Source organism: Pipistrellus hanaki (genome assembly GCF_964339955.1).
Source record: "Pipistrellus hanaki genome assembly, chromosome: 9".
Lineage (NCBI taxonomy): Eukaryota > Metazoa > Chordata > Mammalia > Chiroptera > Vespertilionidae > Pipistrellus > Pipistrellus hanaki.
In genome coordinates, this window is record NC_140511.1 from 47,614,339 (window position 1) to 47,641,989 (window position 27,651).

The 27,651-nt window shown below is 43.7% G+C and overlaps 1 protein-coding gene across 2 annotated transcripts in view; it reads right to left on the reverse strand.

Annotated features, from left to right (window-relative positions):
- Positions 1-15,395, reverse strand: part of TRIM66 (tripartite motif containing 66) — a 38,905-nt gene extending 23,510 nt beyond the window's left edge. For both annotated transcript variants that reach the window (XM_084893468.1, XM_084893467.1), the window contains exons 1-8: positions 15,147-15,395; positions 9,102-9,205; positions 7,563-7,710; positions 6,337-6,469; positions 5,917-6,033; positions 4,629-4,743; positions 3,912-4,058; positions 1,346-1,463 (exon numbers count right to left, since the gene is read on the reverse strand). In XM_084893468.1, the coding sequence (XP_084749594.1) occupies positions 1,346-1,463; positions 3,912-4,058; positions 4,629-4,743; positions 5,917-6,033; positions 6,337-6,469; positions 7,563-7,710; positions 9,102-9,110 (787 nt within the window). In that variant the 5' untranslated portion in view covers positions 9,111-9,205; positions 15,147-15,395. The remainder of the gene's footprint in view (positions 1-1,345; positions 1,464-3,911; positions 4,059-4,628; positions 4,744-5,916; positions 6,034-6,336; positions 6,470-7,562; positions 7,711-9,101; positions 9,206-15,146) is intronic.
- Between the last annotated feature and the right edge of the window lie 12,256 nt (positions 15,396-27,651).

Consider the following 27,651-nt stretch of genomic DNA (forward strand, 5'->3'; position numbering starts at 1 on the left):
AAGGGAGAGGGAGAGAGAGATAGAAACATCAATGATGAGAGAGAATCATTAATAGGCTGCCTTCTGCACACCTCCCAGTGGGGATGGAGCCCATAAGCCAGACATGTGTCCTGTCCAGGAGGAATCAAACTTTGACTTCTTGGTTCATAGGTTGACGCTCAACTACTGAGCCATGCCAGCTGGGCTTAGCTCAGTTTTGGTAAGACTTATTTAGGAGAACACTGAGCAACTTGAGGGCAGGAGGTGTTTTATTCAACATTGGTCTCTTAGTGCCCAAAATAAGACCTGACCCAAACCAAGGGTCCACCAAAGGTCTGTTGAGCTAAACCCAAGAGGCGATGGCAGCAAAATAAAATCCTTATCATTCATCGTTCTGTCAAGTTCAAAAAAACTTTCAAGAAAATTAATATCCCAGATGAAGGCAACATTTGGTTACTAGTTTAATAAACCTACCATTAGGTTATCAACACAGACACAACCACAAGTTGTCTATATTCTGCTTAAAGACTGAATGTCAGCAACTTATTGCAGCAGGGGAAAAAAAAAACAAAAAAAAACAAAAAAAAAACAAACAAAAAAAACGCACAATATCATGAATTATCTGCTTACATCTCAACTCCAGAGTGTGCACAACATTCACTTTCTCTCTTTCCTCTTATCTCTCTCTCTCATCTCCTCTCTCTCATCTCCTCTCTCTCTCTCTCTCTCTCTCTCTCTCTTTCTCTCTCTCTCTCTCTCTCTTTCTCTCTCTCTCTCCCCCCCATGTGAGCACTCTCTCCTTTTATTTCCTCCTCATTTCTCTGCTCTTTATCTCCTCTTTTCCTCCTCTCTCATTTCTCTCTCCTCTCTTTTCTTTTCTCTCTCTTCTCTTTTTCTCTCTCCTCTTTTTCTCACTTCTCTCTCTCTCCCTCTCTTCCTCTCCCCCCTCTCCCTCCCTGTTGCTGATATACCCATTTGTGCCTACACAGGTGTACACCCTGGTATAACCACAGAGGCACAGGTTCACCTGCACTGCCACATGACATTCTATAGAGCAAGGCTACTTTCTTGTCTCCTCTCCGCAATAAAACCAAGGTAACAGGGACATTCATACAGAATGGGAAGCTCAGATTTCAAATGGTCCTGTTACAAAAGTCCTATATAGCCACTGGTATTTTAGCTGTCCACTCACTCATACCTTAGCTCCACTCCCAAGAAAGGTTTGCTGGATGACTCCATGACCTCTGGCAGTCGCAGGGAGTGCTTTCTCTTAGGCATAAAAGCTGACCTACCCAGTAAGCTAAGCAGACACTTTATATCATTCTCAACAAATATGTAAAAGCCCACAGGATAGGCCCTGACTCACCAAGGGAAGCCAGCTGCTTGGTCCAGAAGTTAGGCTCCCAGGTGAATCTGATACTCCAAGGGGAGCCAGGATCTGTGTTACAATTTGTCTCCAGCAATCGCTGCATCTGAAACACAATCTGAAAACAGCACCAAAGTCATTTCTTTGGGCATCTTGCTCCAGAATGACAATTCCCTCTCCCTCACTCTTTGAACAGGTTGATGGGATCAAAGCCATGGTTCTTTAGACTCAGGTCTTCTGCCATATGCTCATTTCCTTGACTCTTAATATCTCCATATTCTTATCCTGACTCCTTATCACCTCAAACCACCTGGAACTCCCTCCCATTCCCCACTGATCCCTTCCTCTTATCGAGACTTCTGAAATCCTTACATTCTTATTTCTTCTAAGCCTCAAATAATTTGTAATTCCTCTCAGGATATCAGTTACTGGCAGACCTTTCAAGAGTGCTCTATTCATTCTATCGTATCTCAATTTATAAGCCCATGGGGGCAGACATTCTCTGAGCTCCACAGTGCTATCCTTCTACCCACAGGTAAAAGTCCCTTCCATCCTAATCAACGGACCTCTTCCTCCCTCATCACTTTCATCTATGTTCTATCACTAACTCTCCCATTTATCTAAGGCTCTGGCAAATGTCCAATTTATCCTGCCATCATCTAGTTAACTAATGTCCCAATCAACATCTTGGCCTCTTACTTCCTTGATATCTTTTAAATGTCAATCAACTTCACTTCTCTTTTCAGTTGAGTCATCCTTTTCATCATCTAGAACCATTTTATCTATGAGACCATAAACTCCAATAACCTATTACCTGATCATCGTAACTAGTTCTTACTCTTTCAGAGTAGGCTCTTCAACCTCGTTGAGCTCCGTAAGCCTGTCCCATCCATCCATAAGACCATCTCAGCTTTTCATCATTTTCAGTAACAATGTCACTGTGCCCTAATTCCTCCCACCACCAATGCCTAACCTTAGGGCAATGCAGCCATTCCAAAGCCATGTTATCTGGGGTTGGGTCAGTGATTATGAACCTCAGTCCTTTTTCTTGTTACTTCCTTTCTTATTGGCTTCTTCTTCCACTACCACAGTGACTATTTAAAATCTTTATACCTACCCAATGCCTAACCCTCTTATCACTTTCAACTTCACAGAAGACAAAAGAGACCATAAAGGGCAAACTCCCCCAAATTTGTATCCCTTCCACCTCCAAACTTAACTACATGAAAGCTGATGCCTGCCTGTCCTCCAACTCACAGGAAGGGAACGCCTCTTATGTTTAAGGTGAACCAATTCACTCTAGACCCCACTTCGTTCTGCCTTCTCAGTATGCTCACAACTATTTTCAACTTCTCCCAAATAAATGAATGCAAACATTTTCCCTCTTAAAAAAAAAAAAAAAAAAAAATCAAGCCGAGGCTGGTTTGGCTCAGTGGATAGAGTGTCGGCCTGGGGACTGAAAGGTCCCAGGTTTGATTCCAGTCAAGGGCATGTACCTTGGTTGCAGGCACATTCCCAGTGGGGATTGTGCAAGAGGCAGCTGATTGATGATTCTCTCTCATTGATGTTTCTAACTCTCTATCCCTCTCTCTTCCTCTCTGTGAAAAATCAATAAAATATATATTTTTTTAAATCAAGTCACCTTGTCAAGCTACCTTCTGGATTCCCTTCTTTTCATTTCTGTCTCTTCTTCACCTCCCATTTTTAGTACCCTTGTTCTAGCTTTTAATTCTAGACTTTGCTTAGAATTTCTTTCAAAAGATCACCAAGGACTTCCTGATTCCCAGATCTCAAGGTATCACTTCACTACTCATCCTTTTTCACCCTCAGTAGCAATGATAACATTATCTACTTGAAGTCTGATACTCAGTTAATTTCTGTGCATCACATTCTATTTCTCCTCAGACCTTTGCTTTTCACTTTCTTTCAGTCATCCTTTTCCTCTCTTCTATGCTGAAATTCATGGCATTTCCCTGGGTTTCAGATTTATTCTTTTCTTCTTCCATCACACATGCTTCCAATGTGATATTAGAGATGTACCAGTGACTCCCACATCTCTATCTCAAACCCCTTTCTTCTGATTTCCGGACCCATCTATCAATACAGACTTTGGATATCTCCATTTAGATGCTCTACGGACATCTCACATTCAAGATCCTCTGCCATATGCTCATTTCCCTGAACCTTAGTATCTTCATATCCTTCTGCCTCTTCATCCAAATATAAACCCCACCAACTTCTTTGAAAATCCTTGCTCCTGAGCATCACCTCCTCCCAAGCTCAACACTTCAACATCATCCTCCACTTCTTTCCTCTTAGCCCCCATTTAAACCCAAATTATTTTGTAGGGGATGACCAGCACACCACTAGTGTTCAGGATAATTTCTAAATCTGTGACCTAAGGCAAATAACTACAGAATTTCCCAGCTGAGTTGCCTAGATGAATGTTGCCTGCAGGATGATTTTAGCACCTGGGTTCTTTGCACTGTGGGGTTTGGTAAAAAATAATGGCATCCACTTACTATAACTCAAAAGCAGTGATTGAGGAGTTAAGAGTTCTTCTTACCAGCTCTTTGCTGAAAAGGAAAGGAATACTGGTTTTGCTGCAAACAGCCCAATTGATGAAATTCTGCACATGCTCAAATTGACGGTTGAGCACCATGATGCTCTGTAACTGCTGTTCCAGCTTCCGTTTTCTCTCGTTAGTAATGCCCTGGGTACAGAGAGAGAAGGCAGAGTTCCTGATCCTATTCTTGGACTGCAGCCTACCTGCTTGGAAATCTGGTGGCCTGTGTGTATCAGTGTAAACATTGGTGGAATTAGATGAGACTGCACCTGAGAGGAAGGCAGGACAGAGAACTACTATGGGCTGCTAAGGGGTGGAGGAAGGGAAGGAGAAAAGAGTGGGAGGATTTTATAGTGCAAATATGGAACAGGTGATAAATGAATAAGAAAATGAATAAATGTCTACATCTCTTGGGAATAACTTGATGAAGGAGGAGGGTTGTTTTATGACTTTCTTCCAAGGCCATAATACTGCACAACCCAGGAAGGCAGTTGCCTAAGAGCCATAGTTCTGATGGAAGTTTGAACTAACTTTCCAGCCTTTAATGAGCCACCCTTCCCAAATTAGACTGAACATTTTAAGTTACAGGGAGCAAAAAAAGAGCACATAAATTCCAGCCCAAGAAGCTCTGCGCCATGGACCCAGTTTGATATGTGTCTAGTTTCTGACCTAGGAAGAGCACAGAACCCACCCACTGGCCCATCTGTCCACATATACCTCCAATTCTTCTATGAGCACGTTGGCCTGTTTGTTCAGCTCATTCATTAGAACCATCTTGGCCATTTTGATTTGGTTTTCCACTTTCCTGTGCTGATGTTTCACCTCAAAAATCCTGTAAACAGGATGGGACATAGCATGGTGAGCCCTATGAGGGCTTAGAGACAGCAAACATAAGAGCTAACAACCTGGTGACTGCCCATTGAGATCAAGGCCCATCAGGCACCAAATATAAAGAAACAAGAACCTTCTGCACCAACCCACTCTTTGGACAACCCAGACCAACTGAGCTAAGTGGGCCAGTGGCCCAAAGTTCAACCTGGTTTTCTTGAGGTAAACCTCAGGTCAACCCAGCAGTTCAACAATTCACACAGACTAGAGACAGGATAGAGCAAGTATAAATATGACTTCATGTAATCTATTGGGTAAAAAGGAGAATGCTCTAGTAAACAGTGCCACGCAGTAAAAAAGAGTATGGACAGAAACAGAAAGTGGTTGCCAAGAACTGGTGATGTTGGGGGAATGGAGAATGACTGCAAATGTGTATGGGGTTTCTTTTGGGGGTGATTAAATGTCCTAAAAGTAGGTAATAATAATGGTTGCACAACTCTATGAATATGCTATAAACTACTGAATTATATATTTTAAAAGGGAAATATTATGGTATGCAGATTAAATCTCAGAAAAGCTGTTAAAAAGAAGGAAAAAAAAGAAAAAGAAAAAAGATGGGCTTTGAAATCACACAGACCTAGCTTCCACTATGAATTCAAACAAATCACCTAACTTCCCCAAACTTCAGTCTCCTCATCAGTAAAATGGTGTTAATCCAAAGAATTATAAAAATTGAACAAAATAATGTATGTATGATGCCCAATCCAATGCATGCCACATGATGAACTCTCAGTACCTAGTAATTCCTCTTCCTCGTGAAATACTAATGATTTCATGTCATGTGTAGATTTCTGCAGAAAACATTTGGAAATGGATGATAAAGGGCAGTATACCACCTACTAGCTGCACCCTAGGATAAAAAGGACTCTCTTTCCAGTTATCTACTCTGTGCCTTTGTTCTCAAGCACCAACCTCTGGCTATTTCATGGCTACTTTCAAAAGGCATGGGCTTTGGCCCAGACTCACTCTGATCATCCTGACCTAGTTTGGTCCCATTCACTAAGTGATGACCTGAAGCCCTTTCATATGCCTCTGGGACATAAGCCACATAAAGGCATGTCCAGAGTGTGAGGGAACAGAGCATTTCCCAAGTTGACAAAGGGCTAGCTTGTGCTACCTGTCCTCAATTTGCTTTGCAGATGTCTGCAGGTTGGATTTCTTATGAGCCACCTGTGTAGTCACACTTTCCAGAAGCATCCTCTGATTTTGCAGAACTTCTTCAAGATGTCTGCACCTACAAGAGGAGGCAGAGAAAAAGCTGAGTTTTATTCTGAGCATGCCAGCCAAGCAAGAATCCTCACAGTGTGTGTCTCAGCCAGGCCTATGGAGGCTCGAATTACATCTAGGAAAAGTCAAAGATACTGCAGGCTCTTGGCTTTTTAGAATCCCCACAACAGGAGCAGAGAAAACTTCATCCCAGGGGCTGAAGGTTGGTTTAGGCAGGCAAAGAATTTTGATGCACTAGGAGCCCAACATTCTACAAGTAAGAAGTCTCAGAGCCCTCCCAATCCCCCTTTGAGCAGCCAGCCAACCTTACCTATGTTCTTTGTGTTCCACCATGAGGCATCTATGGCATGTGAGCACATCACAGGTCTCACAGAACAGCTTGAGCACTTCCTGTGTGTGTAGAGGACAGTACAAGGCGAAGTCCCCAGAACCACTATTCACTCCTGCCAGACAAGATAGAGAAAGTGGGCTTCCCTTGCTCAGGAAGACCTCTTAGTTAAGCCCTACCAAGCAGGCTTTGGCCCTCAATGGGACCCTCCATGGACACAGGGGAGGTGGTGCAAACAGAAGAGGCCTCTTGTTGGTCCACTGAGGTTTCAGGAGCATGAGAAATGCTGGCTTAGCCCAGCTGGATTTGCCCAGTTGGCCAAAAACAACACACTATCAAGCCCCAGGCATCCTACTGCCTGCCAGAGGCTAAGGAAAGTGTTTATTACTATTCCAGCACATGGATCACCTGCAGGATAATGACTCCTCTAACATTCAACCTAAAACTCTTCATTAAACCAGGAATCCATGTGATGGGGCTGAAACCAACTACACAGCCTCACCAGGCTCAAGGCCAGATCACATGGATCATTAAATCTGATTCCTGTGGCCCTAGTCAATTTGGCTGAGTGGAGTGTGGGCCTGTGGACTGAAGGGTCCCAGATTCAGTTCCAGTCAAGGGCACATATCCGGGTTTCAGGCTCAATCCCCAGTTGAGAACGTGAAGGAGGCAGCCAATCAGTGATTCTCTCTCATCATTGATGTTTCTACCTCTCTCTTCCTCTCTGAAATCAATAAAAAATATATATTTTTTTTTAATTTTTATTCCTATGGATATGACAACAGTAAAATTACTCCCATGGTAAAAGGGCCTTGGGAAAAGACTTTTAAAAAGATTGTCATTGAAAACAAAGGGTATTAGACAACTGGACAAGCCCTGATACAAGCTGTTTAATTAAGTGATTAGAAGCGAGGCATGACTGCTATAAATAGAGGTGAAAGTAAGGAACTCAGCTAGCTTCCATGATAATTCAAAACTATTCCTCCCTGCTCAGGAAGACATCTCACCCACACTCATCCACTCCCACCCCCACAAGGGTGAGCCTAGAGTGACTTACACTGTGACTATGATTCTGGAGGAGACCACCCCTACCGCCACTGCCACCACCACTAGCGGGGAAACAAAGTCAGAGAGCTTTTCTCCCAGGATTTTAAGGTTCAGCACTGCTTAAGGGCATGTGAGCGGGTGGGGAGAGCCAGCAGTGATACCTGGAGATCCTTTCTGGGCGGGAGGGAAGAGCGGACCCCCAGGGGCAGGGCCATGCTGGTGTTCTTCCGTGCAGGAGCTGCAGAGCCAGCGGTTGCAGTAGGTACAGAGAATGTGTGCCGCCCTCTTCTCCTTGCACTCGGAGCAGTTCTGGAAGCAGAAAGTTCTGGAGTTATTTGGGCCTGCCTCTCTCAGCAATGAAGGCCCTAGGGCCTGGGGTCCTGCAGAGCTGCTCCTCCACTAGTTTGGAGTGCAGTGAATCTGGAGAGCTACCTGGGAGCGACATGTGGGGGCTTGTGAAGAAGCAACCTTTGTGACTAAAAGAAGAGTGGCCTCGGGGACTATTAGCACACATACTGTGCAGAAGATGGGTACCCAAATGAACAAGGCTCACATAGCCTGACGGGTGGCAGACATTCAGAGTAACGCTGTGATAAAGGATGTATACCTAGTGCTAAGGAAGCAAGGGGGAGTCTCCAGGGGCTCCATCTAGGAGGGGCCAGGAAAGTTCTAAAGAGGTGACATTTGAGTTGAATATGGAATGACAAGTAGAAGTTTATCAGGCAAACAAGAGTGGAAAACAAGAAAGCACAAGCAGTAAGTCAATGTGCCTGCAGGGAGGAGGAAGCTGCGGATGTGGAGTACACAGAAAGATGATTGTATACAGCCAGGAAAGACCAAGCACAGGTCAACTCTCAGAGTTATGTTTCCACAGCTGAGGCCTGCTGGGCCCAAGAGTACCCAGTCCTGTCCTAATCCAAATGTTCATTAATTTGGTCAGCAAATACCTTGCAGGGCTGATGTAAAGCATGCGGCGAAGAGATCTGGAAAAAATTAGCATGTCTATTCCTGAATAATGTAGGCCACTGAACTGATGTAGGTTCTATCAGCTTTCTCCTCACATGGATATTTGAAAAACCCATAACAGGGGAAGAAGAGGAGAAATACTAAAAGTTTTACTAATTAAACTATGAACTAATTAAGGGTAGAGAACATGGGTCTCAGTCTGCCTAGCACCCAGCACAGGGCCTACCCACATGCAAGATATTCAATAAAAATTAGATACAGGAGCAAGTAAGTAAATTGACAAATGAATAAAATGTAGTGTCAAGGATACCTTAGTGGAGATAGGAATAAAAGGAGAAGTAGCCAATAGGTAATGTGAAGTTTCAGAAACTCAAAGGTATCAGTTGTAAAATACAAGAAAAACTGATGAACCCATTTAACACAGTCTGCTGCATGAGTTTCAACTCAGGGGTAGGAGAAAATAAAAGCTCAATACAAATATTTTTTCAGTAAGAACTGTGAGATGAGGAAAAAAACTCCCATTTTGCTTTCCCCAACTCAAACATTTTCTTTTTTTTTCTGGATAGATGCATAGAAGGATGGACAGACGGACGGACGGACAGATGGATGGATGATTAGGCAAACTGATAGCAGGGTAAAAACTTGGAAGGAGTGGTGAATAAATAGACAGACTTATGGATAGGGGTCCCACAAGTTTCTGATAAGGATCAGCTGCTTCTTGGGTCCTGACTTACCCTGGCCATCTTGAATTGCTCAGGAGAGAAGCACTGCAGAAAAAAATGTTCAGTTACATCCCTGGTAGGATACACTCGCTTACACCCAGGACAGGAGATGAGCTCTGGGAGGGGGAAAAAAAAGAGCAGAATCAGGGCAACATGGCAGATTATACATAAGGCATTATACATTATACATGAGGCTTTCTAATATACAACAACCAAGGTATGTGCCACCACTTGTGCCAAAATTAACTACTATATCTGACACCATAGCCTGTGCTTTCCACCTCGGTACTCTAAACATGACCATCCCCTTAGGTGCCTGCCCTACACACCTCTTTACAGCCTTACCTTGGTCCTACCGCCTTCCCCCTCCCACAAGCCATTCTACTACAGGCCCAACCCTACTCTGGTTGATAATAACCTTCTTCTGCTCCCACTTCTCTTTCCACAGCTCTGGGATCCCAGCAGATCTCCAGGGAACCAGTTTAGACTGGGGCACAACTCCAGCCATTAAGGTTACCGGGTAGCAGAATTACTTTAAAGATCTCAAAGCAGGGGCTTCCGAAAGGACCTAACCAGAGAAAGGCAAGGCCTTCCTGCCTGCTCATCTAGGAGGTACTTTTCTCTTGTTACAGCCAAGACCAAGCAGCCTGCCTTTGGGGCTTAGAGTGCTTCTGTAGGGCCTTCTCCAGCTAGTGATGTTGGGTGCAGCACATACATGTGCGTTTCACCTGTGAACATGCACATCTTCCCAGAGAAATACAATCATCTTCAACACATTCCTCAGCGTAGTGGGTTCCTGAACTATATAAATGATATCAGACTGTCCTCCCACAACCCAAGACTATGGTGCTCTTCAGACCCACCCCCAGAGCAATCAGCTCACCAGGTGCCAGGAAATGAGCTTCCTGAGCAGGACCGGGTTCCCGTGTCCAAGGATGAGAATGGCATGGGAAGGGGCTGCCTATAGTCTAGATTTGCAGTAAGACAAATGTAAGCTCAAACACCAGGTTTACCACCCTATGACCTTGGTTGGCAACTCATGCAAACTCATTTAACTCCTTGTGCCCCAGTCTCTCTGTATGTAAAATAGAAAGGGAAAACAAGAATTGCTATGAGGATTAAATTAAGTAATACTTGAGAAAGCACATGATCATCCATGAATGGTGACTTTGAATTCAAAAGATTTCTCATATCCCATTCATGGCAATGACCTCAATTAGCAACTCTCCCAGATGATGAAAATCAAATAGTCTGAGAGGTAGATTTTTTAAATGTCAACAAATTCTTCCCCTCTGTGTGCCCATGCCCTTCAAATAAGCCACTTTAAAACTTCATGGTTAAAACATCTAAACCATTTAAAGTTTGAGTCTGTTCTCCAGCCTTTGAAGCTAGGCTGGCCTAGCTTGCTTTGACCAAAAGAATGCAGCAAAAATGACAATGAACAAGTTCCATGCCTAAACCTCAGGTGCCTCTGTATATTTCTGCTCCTGCTCTCAGGAACTCTAAGACTCTCACATGAATCTCAGGTTAGATTGCTAGAAGATCAGAGGCCGTGCGGAGAGAGGTCTCGGTTGTTTCAGGTGTCCCACCTGAGCCATCAAAAGCCAGTTAGCTCCAATTGACCCACCAGCTGAACCCAGACTCAGGAATGAGCACAGCTGAGATAAGCCAAGCCCAGCTCAACCCAATCAAGAATTCCAGCCCACATGCCAACCTGTATAATCAAAAATTAAAATTTAGTTATTTAAACCATGAAGTATTCCACAAAATCAGGAAAAATAGTTTAATCCTCTTCCTCCACCCATCCAAACCCCCTCTCTCAAATTTTTAAAACCTCCCCCAGCCTTCACAGAGCCATGAACAGAACTGAGTCTGGAATATCCTAGTCTCTTGCCCATCAACAACAGTGGCCAGAGATGGAGAAGGATGCTCTCCACGGGTGGTCTCATCCAGGGGAATCAGGTGACTGTTCCTCCCTTCTAATCTCTGGGGAAACCCTACTCATCATCCCTAGGTCCGAAATGCTGCTCTAAATCACTGAAAATTTCCACAAACCTTCCAACTCCATGGTACCAGAGGCCCACACATTAGTCATACTAACACAGCCTCATTAGCATCATAAAAAAGAGAAAAAACTGAATAGACCAGAGAAGCCCTTATTACATATCCTCTGCCTCCCTTGGCCTTTAAGGCCCAAATCCTCATCTTGGTTCTCAGGCCCTTTCCAAGTTGGATTCTCTCTTGTCACATCTCTAGCTTCATCTGCCACACACCCTATGTCCTTGCTATGCCCCAATATCTCTATCTCCTGAATACACCAAACCTTTGCATAACTGTTTATAAAAGTGCTGTTCCCTCTCCCTGAAATACTCTTTCTCGCTCTTCTTCTTCTCGGATATACTCCTATTCATCCTTTCAAACCTGTTCCAAATGTTCTACCTTTGAGAAACAGGGTTAATTTCCCTTGGGATAATTATTCCCTCTTCTGAGTCCCCACAGCACCCTGATCATTCTTCTAATATAACAAATATCACATCACATTCTATCTGTTCACATGTCTGCATTAAAAAATAATCCACAACTGGTACTAAAAAAGATTGCATGATTTTTAGCAAATTGGGACAATTAAGTTTCTATTGGGTTTGAGGATTCCACGTGTATTCCTTGCACTCACGGCCACTGAGAGTATAGTAAAAAGCCATCTGCAAGTTTTCAGGGTAACAGGAAAAAAAAAGCCAGTCCAGAGGACAAAGGAACCAGGTCTGATCCACAGCAGAGCTGTGGTGCTTGGGAAAGGTTGTGAATTGGGAGATGTAGGTTCCAGGCCCAGGGCTGGCACTGTCTGTGTAACCTTACATAAGTGACCTCTTTTCTCTAAACTGTTCTTTCTACATCCTTAAAATGAGGAAAATGGGAATATCAGGGAAGTATGGATTATCCACCCCCCTTCCTTTGCCTACTGCAGTCAGGCTTCAGAAATCTTCCCCTGGGCAAGATGGGAAGGTACAGAGAGCCAAACAGCCACCTAGCTATCAAGTCAGCAAGGCAGGAGACAAGCTGTGGGCTCAGCCCATCTAAAGAGAGGCTGCTGCCACAGTCTGCACGGATGGGAGTGAACTCAGAGACATATGTTATCTGTCACAATATTTTGTCCAGAAATTCTTATCTTCCCTCAGAAGATTCTAACCCCATTCATTAGGCTGTGTCAACCTTGAGCTTTTTTTTTTTTTTTTTTTTTTTTTAAGAGAATTCCCCATTTTTCAATGAGGATACAAAAACAAAATTTGTTAACACAATTGAAATACATGAACTCTTTATTATCTAAAATTATCAAATGTCTATATTTAGCATTAATCTCATTATTAATACATATCTAAGTCACACGTTACATAAAACATTAGATATATTGCTCTTTTTCTACTTTAATTATTTAAGCAACAGCCTTGAGCTTCTATGTTGTACATGGGAACATCAATTCTGAGAAGTGGTCCAAAGGTCACACAGCCATCCTGGGAGGAGGTGGGGTGTCTGCTTCTAGAGTGAAGAAGGCATTGGCCCCAGAGGTCCTCCTGGGGACCTAGCCTGGTAGAACTACTCTGAAACCCAAGGATGTTCAGTGAAACTGTTGTAAGAGTAAGCACTTCTGGTCCCTAGGATGTTATTCTTTACCACTACTTCTGGTCCCTAGGATGTTATTCTTTACCACTACTCCCCGTACCAGGCACTTTACATGTGTTCTCTCATTTAATCACCAAACCACATCTAAGAGATAGCCAATGTCTCCAATTCATAGTTGGAGAGACTGAGGCTCCAAAAAATTGTCACCCATCAAAGATCATACAAACCAAGGGCAGAACTAACATTGAAACCCAAGTTTGTCTACCTCTAAAACCCAGCCCTTTTCACTATGCTAATTCAAGTGTAAATTAAAAAAAAAAAAAAAAAAAGGTAGCCCTAGCTGGTTTGGCTCAGCTCAGTGGATACAGCATCAGCCTGAGGACTGGATGGTCCTGGGTTCGATTCTAGTCAAAGGCACATGCCCGGGTTTTGGGCTCAACCCCCAGTAGGTTGTGTGCAGGAGGCAGCCAATCAATGATTCTTATCATTGATGTTTCTCTCTCCCTCTCCCTTCCTCTCTAAAATAAAAAAATACATTTTTAAAAGGTAATTTTATTTTAATCAAGTAAATACTTTATAAGTAAAATATTCCATAATAATAATCCAACTCTAATGATAACATGGAAACAGCTCTGGACCTGGGAATACAGGAGAAACTGAAATCCAGCCCCAGCTATGCTTAAAGTTTTAAGAAATATGACCTTTGAAAAAAGGCAAGTGAAGCAGAGTTTTTCTGCCTGGAGAAAATAAAAGTGGTTCTCACTTTATTACATGTCTGAATCATATGAGGCACCTTTAAATATCCTGATGTCCAGTCCACATCCCATAGCAATTAAATCAGAGTTTTAAGCGATAGGATCCAGGCATCAGTATTTTAAGAAATTCCCCAAATGATGGCAATATACAACCAAGTTTGAGCCTGATAGCTCTGTCCCCTGTACCTGGCAGCTAAGAAAAGCAGGCTCACCCAATTTTAAAGAGGCTCCAAAATGTTAGAGGTTCTGAATGCAGCTGGGATGTATTTTCCTTCTGACAGAGAAAAGCAAAGGCCAGATGCTCAGCACACAGAAGGATACCCTGATACCTACCCTGTTTCCCCGAAAATAAGACAGTGTCATATATTAATTTTTTCTCCCAAAGTTGCGCTAGGTCTTATTTTCAGGGGATGTCTTATCTTTCCATGTGCTAGGTCTTATTTTCGGAGGATGTCTTGTTTTCGGGGAAACACGGTAGGTACCCTGATGGTTGGCAGAGAGTTGGCAGACATTTTGCCTTCACTAAAGAACCGATGAGCAAGCTTAGGGTACAGCCAGGGGCACTACAAGACTGCTACCGGATCCCAAAGAGTGTGCTGAGCCCAGGACGTAGTGAGGCAGCAAGGGAGGGTAGTCCATACTTCATACATGAATAGCAGAGCCAAGGCAACCTGGGCACCAGGGGGTTGGGGTGAAGAGAAATGCCAAAGAGGTATCAGAAAGCTAGCATTGGGTCAGCTCAGCCCACCAAGGAGGGACACATACACCCCAGATATATAAGCCTGAGCTCAGCTAAGCAGCCAACCCTGTGGGGGTTAAGGAGCCTTTCATTCTACAGCTCTTGTCCAAGGCTCCATGAAACTTTGCAGCTGGGCGCAAGCTCTGACTCCAACAGAGTGGCATCCTCTGAAGCAGCCTGGTGGTCCTTTGCCAGGTCTCACATGCAAACCCAAAGCTGGACAGACCCAGTTTTCACTGCTCTTCTAGCCAATTCCCTATCATAGAGAAGGTGACATGGAGGCCCAAAGAGAGGGAGGAACTTAGCTAAACACCACAGAACTCTTGTAAAACACAGGTGGTATCTTGAACCACTGAGCAGTCCCTGGTTACCTCCATAGCTACAAATAAGACATTCTACCTCCCTATGCCTCTCTCAGCACTATACAAGGAGAAAAATCAGTCTGTTGTATCCTCTGGCCATCCTCACTAACCATTCCTTTCCTCCCACACAAGAGCAGCTCCAGAGTACTGGGGCTGAGACCCCCACCACACAAGTCCCTGAAGCCTTCCTCTAGCCCAAAGCTCAGAGCAGCACAACCTTTGAGAAATACATTGCTCCCACTCCCCAGATGCCCAGTCCCTGCTAGAAAGACAGCTTTTGATCCTAAGTGATTGCTGCCCCTGCCTCTGGCTGCCAGCAGGCTTACCTATGGCCCTTGCTGCCCTGTGATTAGATCAACACCTGGGAGAGAAGTCAGAAGAGCGACAGGTGAGCCCACCACAGGTCCCAGAGGATGGTGCTTACCAAGAGCCCAGGAACACCCACCCTGCACGCTGCAGCCAGCTGGGCTGCAGGGCCTAAGCCTCGGGGAGCTGGGCACTGGGAGGGGTAGGGGGAGCAGCCTGGATCCTCTCCTCCTTTCTCTGAGGGATCCTCAGCCAGGGTTGCATTTCTCCAGCTCACCTGAGATGCTGCTGCAAGAAAGGGCTTGGATGACTCCTCCTGTTCCTGTTTATCTCGAAGGCACTGCAGCAGTTTTTCCCAAACTGAACAGCAAGAGGGAGACCTCAAAGAGGCGACTCTCTTCCTAGCTGCAGCTCCTTCCTAATCCTCTGGGTGCCTTGGAATAGAAGCTCAGAAGGAAGAAAGGAGATTTTCAACTTTCAGGAACTAGCTCTGTCGCTCTCTGCTCGGCTCAGGAGGCCATCACTCTCAGCCTTTTAGGACTCGATCCAAAAATCCTTCAGCCCTCCATGTTCCCCAAAATGACAGTGCTCATGTATGGCTGGAACCTGCCCGGATCCGGCAGCTCATTTAAATAGAGCTCATCACAACAACAGTGTTGGTGGAGAAGTGAGTAGCTGCAGGGCCCTGGGGACCCCCTGTTTATACGTAGGAAGAATGATGCAATCTGGGTATCAAAATAGCAATCCAGAATGGAATAACAGGCTCATGCAGCAGCGGTGCCTGCACAGCCAGAGCTCAAGTTGACACACTCTGTCAGCCCCACACTGCTGCAGCACGCAGATGCCAGGCACACACTCTCACCGCATCATTTTTAAAATCAGCAGGAGCCCGAGATAGCCCTCTATGCCCCCAGCACTGAAGGAGGGTGTGTGGGGGGGCCTTCGACAGACATTAAAATCTATCTCCTACACACTCACCTGCTCCTGCCACTTCACCTGAAGTCCTTATCCTGTGACGTCACAGTCAGTTGCCATAGTGACCAATTGTCCGTCACAAGTGGAGGATTAGGACTTCAGATGGAGCAGACACACATTTTATGATGCACTAAGGTCCTGGAGTGTTGCGGGGGGCGGGGGGAGGGGGAGGAGGTCCCCAGGCAGCTAACTCCACCCAGAAGGGAGATACAGTCATACAGGAGCAGGGAGAAAAAAAAAGCGAAAAGGAAAAACAGGACTGAACTAAAGCAAAAATATTAGAATGGGGCAAGACTTACACGTACAAGATAATTGCAAAAGTAGAGTGTCCTGGAAAATTTCAAAAGCACAGAGGGGGAGTGGCACATAATGAGTTAGGAAGTTAGCAGGACAGTAAACACCTGAAAGGCTCCGAATGCTAAGCAAAGGAGCTTGGCCTTTGTCCTGAAAGCAAAGGCAACCCAAAAAGGTTCTGGAGAGAGAAAGATTTGGCTTGATGATTATTTTTGATGGACTGGAGACAGGGTGGTCAGGGAGGAGGCCTGGGTAGTTGAGCATTAATGGGACCCCAAACAAGGTAGAAATGGAAAGAAAGGGACAGAAGAGTCATCTCAAAGAAAATGATAGAATAGAACCAAAAAGGAATATTAGAGGGAGTGGTGGTGTGTGGAGAAAAAGAAGTCAAATGGATGGGCCGTCACAAGCAGAGACAGGTAACAGGAGGATGAAAAGGGGCAGTTGCCAAATCCCATTTTACCTGTGCTCTCCTTTCTCTGGCACCCATAGCCTCTTAAGATCCGGCCTCATCCTGCCTTGCTGGATCAGCGATTCACAAATCCAAAGGGTTTGTTAGAAATTTCAAAATCAACCAAATCCAAAACTCTTAGGTATAGGTGTGGAATCCATATTTTCACCGATTTTCACAAATAATTCTTAAGCATCCAGACCAGCTCTGGTTCAAGTACCTACGTAATATGGAACCCAATGGCCTGGACCACTGGAGTAGCCCCTAGCAAGTCTTTGTGCATCTAGTCTTGTCTCTTCCAATCACCCTTCTGAGACAGAATGACTTTTTAAAAATAAAGACTGGATTATATTCCACTGACCAAAAACCTTCAATAGTTCCCCACTGTCTACAGAATAGCTCAAATTGGTTGAGGCCCATCACAATGTGACCCTAAACTTACTTTCGAGTTCCCATTTCTCTTTCAAGCAATCCTATATTCTTGCCAAAATTAACTCCTTCCTATTCCTCCTGATCTCTCCTCCACTTTCCCCCTTACCCCCTACCTGTAATTCACAGCCATATATTTTTGGGCTCTGCCTGGATCCTACACAGCTATTTCCTACTTGATGTCACCCACAGGTTCAAAACCACCTAATTTCCCAGAGCTTAAAACAGGGGTCAGAGAATTACCGATCACCTGTTTTTGTAAATAAAGTTTTATTGGAACACAGTTATACTCATTCCTTCCATATTGTTTATGGTGGTTTTTGTGTTGCCATGGCAAAGCTGAGTAGTGACATGGTCTATATGACCATGCAAAGCCAAAAATACTTACTGCCTAGCCCCCTTAACAAAAAAGTTTGCTGAGCCGAAACCGGTTTGGCTCAGTGGATAGAGTGTCGGCCTCGGAGTGAAAGGTCCCGGGTTCAATTCGGTCAAGGGCATGTACCTTGGTTGTGGGCACATCCCCAGTAGGGGGTGTGCAAGAGGCAGCTGGTCGATGTTTCTCTCTCATTGATGTTTCTAACTCTCTATCCCTCTCTCTTCCTCTCTGTAGAAAATCAATAAAAATATATATATATTTTTTTTAAAAAAAGTTCGCTGACCCATGGCCTAAAGCAACAATCATTTAAATTGTCCTAGCCTTACACTTTGGGGTTCAGTTCTGGTAATGGGGATCCTGCTTATTCTCAAGTCAACCTACATCCTTATGTGCTCTAGTTCTGATAACCGAGTCACATTTGAGCTGGACCTTCAGTTTGGGGTAGGGTGTTACTAATAAGGAAAGGGCATTTCAGGAAGCAGGAACATCATAAACAGAGGATTCAGATGTCAAAATGTGAGGACTCTTGGGGAAATATTGGTAAAGCTAGGTTATAAAGAAGAATGGCAGGAGATGAGGGTCTAAAATTAGTTTGGGGTCAGACTGGAAGAGTCTGGATGCTAAGTTCCTGTTCTCAACTGCAAGCAATTGGGATTCTTTAAATAACCAAAAATGCAGGCCCAGAATAAAAGAGAGTGATCATCAGGGTTAAAGCTAGAGGAGTTGGAAGAATCACCCACAGAGGCAACAGGTAATGTAAGATCAGGCTGATGGATCCAGGACTGTGTGGCAGGGCCGGGCAGCAGATCTGAGTCAGAATCTGAGCATGAAGACCAGATCACAGGCTGAGATTGAATATGAAGGGTCCACAACTTTCAGAGTCCATGCTCCTAGGAACCACCCAACTGTGAAACAAGCTTTCTGTGCCAGATAAAGAACCCATGGTGGAATGCAGAAAGTACAAGTAGGATGAGTCTGAGCTCATCTCATCTGACAGAGTAGCACCTCTATCTCTTTTCACTTCCAATCTCAAGAGTCAATCCAGGGACGTATGCACTGACATACTCCATGCAAATCCACTGTCCCCATTTTCACCTGGGCCTGGACAGAGAGACAGTAGGGGAACCAAGGGCAGCAGAGCTCTTACTGTAGGTCTCAGTTCCTACTGGCTCTCAAGCCCAGGCAAGCCCTGGACTGGCAGGCAAGAGAGCTGTTTGTTGCTGTTGTTGTTTTCTGGTTCTATATGTGATATTAAGCAGGATTCTAGCCCTTTGTGGACTCCTGATGCCCCACTTATGCAGTGAGGAGTTAGAGATAAGCTCCAAGGGTTTTTCCTGATTTCCATCCTCCACAGCATCAACTGTGACTGATCCTCGTTGAATGAGAGAGTTCCAGCCAATAAAGGACTCCTCCAAATCCTGCCCTTCAATCGCAGCTACCATGAACTCCTTCCACTAGCAAATCTGTTCTAGCTATAACCTTCCCTCAACACACAGCCTTCCTCCTTCTTATTACCAGAGGAATTGCTCTCCCAGTAACAGGTATTTTCTGAGGTGCACAGTGCCAGTCCAGTGCCCTAGAGAGCCAATTACATGAGGAAACTGTTCTTGAACTAAAAAGCCAACCTGCTGATAGGGTTCCAGAACTCCAGCTTCTGGGCTAGCTGCACACCCAGCTCAGCCCAGCTCAGCAACTTGACCTCCACCAGGGAGGCCTGGGTCACTACCCACAACAGGCCCCACATGGTTGGACATTATTAAGCACCTGGAACAAGCAAATAGCAGTCAGCCTGCCAAGCTCCTGTAACTGAGACCTCACCCCCAACCCCTACCTCTTCTCTCTCTCCAGGCCACTGGAGCCCCTCCAGCTGAGCTGCTCATTAAGAAAAGCCTCATTTCCCACTCTGACTCTGAGGTTGTAGCATCTTGCATCAGTTTCTTCTCTTTGGATCTTCCCAAAGCCCCAGTGCCTGCCCACTGAGAGAGAGATTGCTCCCCCTTTCAGCAATTGCAATTTACAACAGACATGCTCTCACCTGTCACTAGCTTCAGGAAGCACAAAGTTATGGTGGTTATTTGATGTTATTGTGTGTGTGTGTGTGTGTGTGTGTGTGTGTGTGTGTGTGTTTTGTTGATTTCAGATAAGGGGGAGAAAGAGAGATAGAAACATTAATGATGAGAAAGAATCATTGATCGGCTGCCTTCTGCATTCCCCACACTGGGGATCAAGCCCACAACCCGGGCATGTGCCCTGACCGGGAATTGAACTGTGACCTCCTGATTCAGCCTTTCTGCACAGAGCCTGTAGCTCGAGTCATCCCCCTGCATGGATAAGCATGCTACTGCCTTTGTTCTGGTCCCCATCACTAGCTTTGGAATACCTGGCCCATCTGGTCTCCCTCAGAGCCCTGAGACCTGATGCAGAGCCATTTCCTAGTGTGATGGAGGTACTGGGGAGAATCTCAGCTAGGCTATGTGCATTCATTAAAGATTTGCACCTTATGACTCAGGCTGCAGAGTTGGTTCTTTCCTCAAGGATTTTCCATGGAGTCTCCCATCAGTTCAGGGATTCCAGTAAGCATGGAATCTCCCCAAGCAAAGTACTACAGTATAGAACACAAGCTTTGAGGATAAGTGAACTTGAATTTGAGCTGATTTGATAATCTGCTACCTTCTCCCATATTTTACATTTGAAAATCCCAGATTGGCAGAAATAATATAAATCTTTTAGCCAGTCTGTGCTCCTTCTCTGCTGGATCAAGTGGCCGTGCTAAGAGCTCTTTCCAAAGAACCAGACTCCCAAAGCATGGCTTCCCAAATTATGGACCAGAAATCTAAATTCAGGTATTGGGTATCTCACTAGACTTACCTGAGATAGGTGGCAGATCTTCTTTTTATGGGACAGTTCATTTGGGTGCCATTCTTTTAGTCCTTCAGAAACATTCCATAAGCAACTGATATCCACCAGTCCTGGTGCCTGACGAACCTTTCAGAGGTACTGTTCCCTTGCCTGAAACCATCTTCTCTTCACATCCCTGCCACACTGGATGATTATCATCTCTTTAGGTATCTGTCCTTCAATAAAGTATGAGTTCCTTGAAGGCAAGGATCCTGTCTTTTCATATCTGTACCCTAAATGCCATAGAGCTCAGTACACAAAAGTCAATAAATAACTGTGAAGGAGACAGACAGACAAACCAACAAATACCACACATCATCATAGAGTCCTAAAACCTCCAAGCAATAGAAGATTATTCCACTCTTCACCCATAAATGTAAATACAGAAGGTAACAATTGCCTAGTAAGACCATATAGAGCATACAAACACATATAAGATGCAATACATTCAAGAAATTGCCTCTCTGGTTCCAAAACAATCATATTTGCATCTAACAGATATTTTTCCACTTCAGTTTCACAAGTTCTAAATAATAGTATTTTTCCCCCCACATTTCTTGGTCTCTTACTATATGCATATTGGTTCTTATTAAAAATCATAGGTGAGCTCAAAGACCTAAACATAATACCTAAAACCATCAAACTCTTAGAATAAAACAGAGTAAAAGCTAATGACAATGGATTTGACAACGACTTCCTGGATATAACACCAAAATTACAGGTAACAAAAGAAAAAATAGGGTAGGTTGGACTTGATCAAAATAAAAAACTTTTATGAGTCAAATAACACTATCAATAGAAAAAAGCATCCCAAAACAACCACCTCATTTTAAAATTGGCAAAAGTAAAACTATACCATTAAACAATAAGTCCCATAACTCCATGCCCTAGCCTTTGGCAACCACCATTCTACTTTCTGTTTCTATGAAGTTGACTACTCTAGGTACCTTGTATAAGAAGAATCATAGAGCATTTGTTTTTTGTGACTGGCTTATTTCATTTAACAAAATGTGCTCAAGATTCATTCATGTTGCAGTATGTGTCAGAGTTCCCTCCCTTATTAAGGCTGAATAATATTCCATTGTATGTACATAACACATTTTTTAATCCATTCACCCATTGAATTACTTCCACCTATTGGCTATAGCAAATAATGCTATGAACATTAATATACACATATCTCTTTGTATACCCACTTTTCTTTTGGGTATATATCCAAAAGTGGAGTTTCTGGATCATATGGTAATTCTACTTTTATTTATTTTTTATTTATTTTTTTTTTTTTTAGAATGTAATTGTACTTTATTTTTTTTTTTAATCAATCTTTATTGTTCATATTATTACAAAGGTTCCTCATTTCTTCCCCCCTCCACCAGGTTCCCACCCCACCCTCTGCCCCCTCCCCATCCCCCATTGTCCTCATCCATAGGTGCACAGTTTATGTTCAGTCTCTTCCTCCCTCCCTTTCCCCGATAGTAAATCCCTTTTCAGATAGTAAATCTGTTACTTAGCATTTTCTCATATCAATAATACCTCCACATGCCCAATGATACACTTCACACAAAAGACATTTTCAAATAGGTCAACCAGCCTCATCCAGGCCCCACCCAAGGCACTCACAGATCAACACCCCAGCGCTATACTAACTCAACACATCCAGATCTAAGCCTTCATCACTTGATTCAGCAGACCCTCAAGTTCCCGCAAAAGTTTCCAGCCATGTCTGAGAGGCAGCCGTGGGCAGGTACAGGCGAGGAGCGAGCTGTTTCGGGCCTGGCTGCTTCGGGCCTGGCCTCTGTTGCTCTGGTTCGTTCCACAACCAGCTGCTCCGGGTCTGGTCACTGCCGCTCCCGACCTAGTTGCTCTGGACTTGGCTGTTGCTGCTACAGGCCTGGCTGCACCCGACCCGGCTGCTCTGGGACCGGTTGCTCCGGTCCCGGCCGCTCCGGGCCTGGCCGCTCCCAGCCTGGCAGCCACTGCTCCTGGCCTGGCCGCACCAGACCCGGCTGCTCCAGGCCTGGCCGCTCCCAGCCTGGCAGCTGCTGCTCCGGGCCTGGTAATTCTACTTTTAAATATTTTTAGGAAATACTATAGTGTTTTCCACAGAGACTTCACCATTTTATATTCCCACCAACAGTATATAATTTCTCCACATCCTGACCAACACTTACTATTTTCTGTTCTTTTTTTTAATAATAGCTAATGGATATAAAGTGGTATTGCATTGTGGTTTGGACTTATATTTCCCTAAGATTAGTGATATTAAGAATCTTTTCACATGCTTAATGGCCATTTATTTTCTCATCTGGATAAATGTTTATATATGGTCTTTGCCATTTTTAATTGGGTTGTTTGTATTTTTATTGTTGAGATACAGGGGTTCTGTATATATTCTGGATATTAACCCAACATTGCTGGAACTTTTAAGATATATTTAAGATTCATCATATTTATAAATTTAATTTATTGGATTTCTAAGAATTCTTTAAGTAATTAGGAATGCTTATTAGTTAGACAATTGCATTACTTAAAAAGAAAATACATTAAATTTATAAAAACAAATACTAGGTTTGTAAATATGTTCAAATATTAATGAAAGGCCCTTTAAGGCAATGTTAAAACTAGTCATTTATAAATAGAATAATATTTGTAAACTAAAAATCAAAAGTTTAAGGAAAAACAGTTTAAATTATGTGTTTAAAAATCAGATATTAATATAAAAATTCAAAGTAGACCATATCTTCTCTGTGCTTCAAACTCTCAACAGAGACTCAGAGAGGTTAGGTAGCCTGCCCGAGTTGAGAGGGCTCAAAATTCAGATCTAAAAACAAATGTGAAAATATACTGCCCCAAAGAGAGCCTAGACTTGTGCTACAAATCACATTGATAATAAAAAAATGTTTCTAAACACTGTCAACTTATTTTATTTTCTCATCCTTTTAAGGTTATTCAACAAATACTCATTGCACCTCTATTCGCTGCCCAGTGAACACTGAAATGAAGAGACCTGATTCCTGTCTCCAAGGACTTGCAGTTCTCATAGAGACTGTTTCCTAGGAAACCTGAAATTCAGAAGCAAGACACAAGCTCCTCCTCCCTGCAGGGCAGCAGCTTAGGTGGTGAATGGTTCACTAGTCAGTGTGTCTGCTCAAAATCCGTTCCTGGCCAATCCTAGGAACCCAGCCCATTTTCCACTGCCTCAGAAGTTTAGTGAGCCAGGACCCTCCTTTCTATTTGAGGAATCAATCAACCCTTGCATCAAAACCTTCCCTGGTTTTTTAGTCTGCCACCAATTTAAGGAAATCCACATGAAAAGTCCCAGTTTACAAAGCAGATATATTAGGTATCAAGAGAATTTGCTTTGTCTCAGAGATTCCCCAAAGAGTTGCTTTCAGCGATGACTGTCCCTTGGGCACTTAAATCCTGATTCTTTTTCTACACCTGAAATTCAGTTCCTATGAAACAGGAGAGACCTGTTATACAGAAGGAGGCGAACCTGTCCTGTTTTTGTACTTACCCTCTGGGACAGTCCCATGAGCCTGGGCAACCTGCCCTAGCTCCTGGATCAAGCCCTGGAAGCAGTCCTTACAGATCAAATGCTGGCAGGGAAGAAGCCAGGCACCCACATATTGCAGGTCCTGTTGGCACAACAAGCAACTCAGTACCACAGCCTCCATCTGTCCACTGCTGGGTTTCTGGTCAACTAGTGGAAGCCCCATAAAGCTCAAGCCCATATCCAGGCCCATGCCTGTGCCTGGGACTGGGGCTTTTCCATTCATATCCTCAGGCGTGAAGCAGCGTGTAGAGTGAGCGAGCTCCGCTCCCTGTAAGCGAAGCACAAAGCAGAGTGATTTGCACTGGCCTAGTAGCTCAGGTGGTTGCGGGTTTGATCCCTGGTCAGGGCATAGGCAAGAATAAAAAAATTAAGGCATAAATAAGTGGAACAAAAATTTGATATTTCTCTTTCCCTTCTACTCTTCCTCCCTCTCTCCCTCCCTCTCTCTCTCACACTCACTAAAAATCAACTTTTTTAAAAAGCAGAATGATTTATTTCTTTTGGAAGGGGGATATTCCTGGACAGGCCAGAGAAGACTCAGAGATCAAGGCCTCAGAAGTCTAGGCCATATTCCTTCCCAGAACTGGAATTCACGCCCTACATCATGGCACAGCCTCAACCTCTCACTCGGGCCCAAAGGAAGAACCTTGCATCTCTGCTGTGGAAAACAAAGCTAGGTTGTGTGTTTCTTACAGGGTTTGTTTGCTTTCAAAAGTGTCCCAGATTTACCTCTGCCTCTTTATTAGTGGACAAGCTTAATCCAAGATTTCATTTTGGGAAAGAAAAAAAAAAAAGGAAATTTATTAAATGCCAAGTTTATGCCAGATGTTTTATATACTGTATCTCAATCCTAACAGCTACCCTTGGAGATAGGGTTATATAAAACCATGAGGGACAGGCTGAGGAAACTGAGGCTCAGAGAGGCTGAGTAACTGCACAAAGACAGATGGTAAATAGCAGAGTCCAAATTCAAATTCAAACCCATCAGTCATTCCAGATTCCAGTCTTTAACTACTGACATGTTATTCAAGCTGAGGTCCACACACATATTTTCATGAGTTCTCTCCTATAATTTTTTTAAAATTAGTGTTTCATTCTGATAAGTGTTTTTTAAAGTATAAATATTCTGAATCATCTACATATCCATGACAAGATTTTAGGGGCAGCGTTAAGAGTTTAGATTAGAATCTAGTTCACACCAAGTACTACTTAATCTCAGGCTAATGAAAAGAGAAAGGGGAATTTCCTTGATATATAAGGATGCACTCTTGCCACATGAAGTATAAATGACCCTGGGAACACAATGATGAATGTTTCAAAGGAGGTGGAGAAATTGGGCCCCAATGTGGAGGTGGGGATGGGAGGGCGAGTTTGCCAAACTTAGCCCAAAAGGAAGCACCACATTTAAGTTATAGTGGCAATTCAGTTTTATAATTGTACTAGTGGCCCAGTGCATGAAATTCGTGCATGGGGCAGGGGTGGGAGGAAGCCTTAGCCCAGTCTGCACCCTCTCCAATCAAGGATCCCTTGGGCTATGTCCAACTGCCGGTTTAGACACGATCTTGGACATCCCTCTCACAATCTGGGACTGCTGACTTCTAACTGCTCACCTGCCTGCCTGCCTGCCTGATTGCCCCTAACTGCCTCTGTCAGCCTGCCTAATTGCCTCTAACCTCTATGCCTGCCTGCCTGATCGCCCCTAACTGCCTATTTCTGCCTGCCTGATCACTCCTAACGGCCTCTGCCTCAGCCCCTACCACTATGGCTTTGTCTGGAAGGAAGTCGGATGTCTGGAATATGACCTGTAGACCCAGTCTAATTAGCATATTACACTTTTAGTAATATAAATAGATTATGTAGGATAGAATTGCTTAAATGGGGTGAGGGGAGCCTTTTTCATCATGAGGAGATGCTCTTGGCAGACAAAAATACAGAATTCCTATATGTGGACTGATAGCCAGCTATATGCACTATACTGTCAAACCAGTCATTAAAAAATTGAACCGCTTTCTTACACCTTACACTAGGGGTGTCGAACTCAATCAGAGAAGGGGCCAAAATCTAAAATCCAGCCTAAATCGCGGGCCGAATGGTTTACTGAACAGTCATAAACTGACAGCGGAGTGCAGTGATGACAGCATGGTGCGGGCCACATTGCAAGGCCTGGCGGGCTGGATTTGGCCCGCGGGCCTTGTGTTTGACACATGTGCCTTACACCAAACAGCTGTTGCCCTTAAAACCCCTCCTCAGCTCCCACCTTAGGTTCTGCCTTTGCAGTTCACCCAGATTAGATTGTGACTGGTTGGTTTCTATGCCAGTCAGCATCAAAAGTTCCCACCTCCCAGGCAGCCATTGGCTCCTCACACTTCAACCAGATTTGGTTCTGATTGGTGGATTTCTATGCCAGTCAGAGTCTCCAGGCCTATCAACAGGCCTGGTCAGAGAAACAGGGCTACTCAGCAGCCCCAGCAGAGGCCCAAGAGAAAGAGAGGTGCTGCTGCTGGCCAGGCCTGGACAAAAGAGAGAGGCAAGTGCTGATCAACAGAAGCTAAGGATCAGACCCTGCTTCTCTCTTCGGGCCTGATCTGCAGCCCCCACGGCAGTTAGTGCTGGGTCTGGGCACCCGCAGCAGCGGCAGTCATGGCAACCCAGCACTGAATTCCAGTTGGCCAAGCCTTTGGTCATTACAGACCCTGGCTTTTATACAATATATATAGATAAGAACAAATGGAATGTACCTAATTTCATATTTGTACTTACTTAAGAAACAAAACAAAAATCATTTCATTCAAATCTGGAGCTCTGTAATTATGCAAGTTTGAGATAACTTTCACTTCAGGCCACAGATTTGGGAGCCAAGTCCATTAAGGACAAATGATAATGGGGCTGGGAGAGGCCTGGCTACTTGGAGGCCCAGCAAGATGCCACTAAATACAGCAAATGGGTAGACTTTCACCCCTACTTCATTGTGGGGCTCTAAAGGAAGTTATTTCCCAGATAGCACTGATAATAACAGCCCTAGTGGAGGTGAGGGCAGTCTCCCTTAGAAGGTTTAAATAGATGAGTTTATTTTGTTAGACAGAAAATATCAAACATTTTTGGTCTTAGAATCCCTGAACATTTTTAAATTAATGAGGACCCCAAAGAGACTTGGTTTATGTGGGTTATAGCTATTGCTATTTACCATGATATAAATTAAAACTGAGATAATTTTAAAATATTAATTCATTTCAAAATAATAAGCTTAGTGCATGTCAACATGAATAACATACTAGGAAAAAATAACAATTTTCAAAAAAATAAATTTAGTGAGAAGAGTGATGTTTTTTTCCCTTTTTGCAAATATCTTTAATGTCTGGCTTAATAGAAAACAGCTGGATTTCCATACATGCTTCTGCAGTCAATCTGTTCTTTGTTTTTCTGTTTACTGTATATGAAGAAAATCCAGCCTCACACAGTTATACAGTTGGAAAATATAGCAATATTTCAATATAGCCTTATCAGATAATTGTGGATATTGTTCTTTGAACTAAAATTCAACAAGGGGTAGTTTCTTAAAGGTTAGTTGCAATGTGGAATCTGAAACTACATTAATGGACTTTTGTTATTCTGCCACTTAAATTCCACTATGAATTTTGTACTATGAATTGCTCTTTTACCCAGGCATAATTTCATAACACCAAGCATGTCATTTGGAAAATATTGGTTCAACCACTTATGCAGATGCTCCAGATACTGACATGTTTCATCATACAATAACTAAAAACAACAATACACTCTTTAATAGCACCTCTAATCTCATT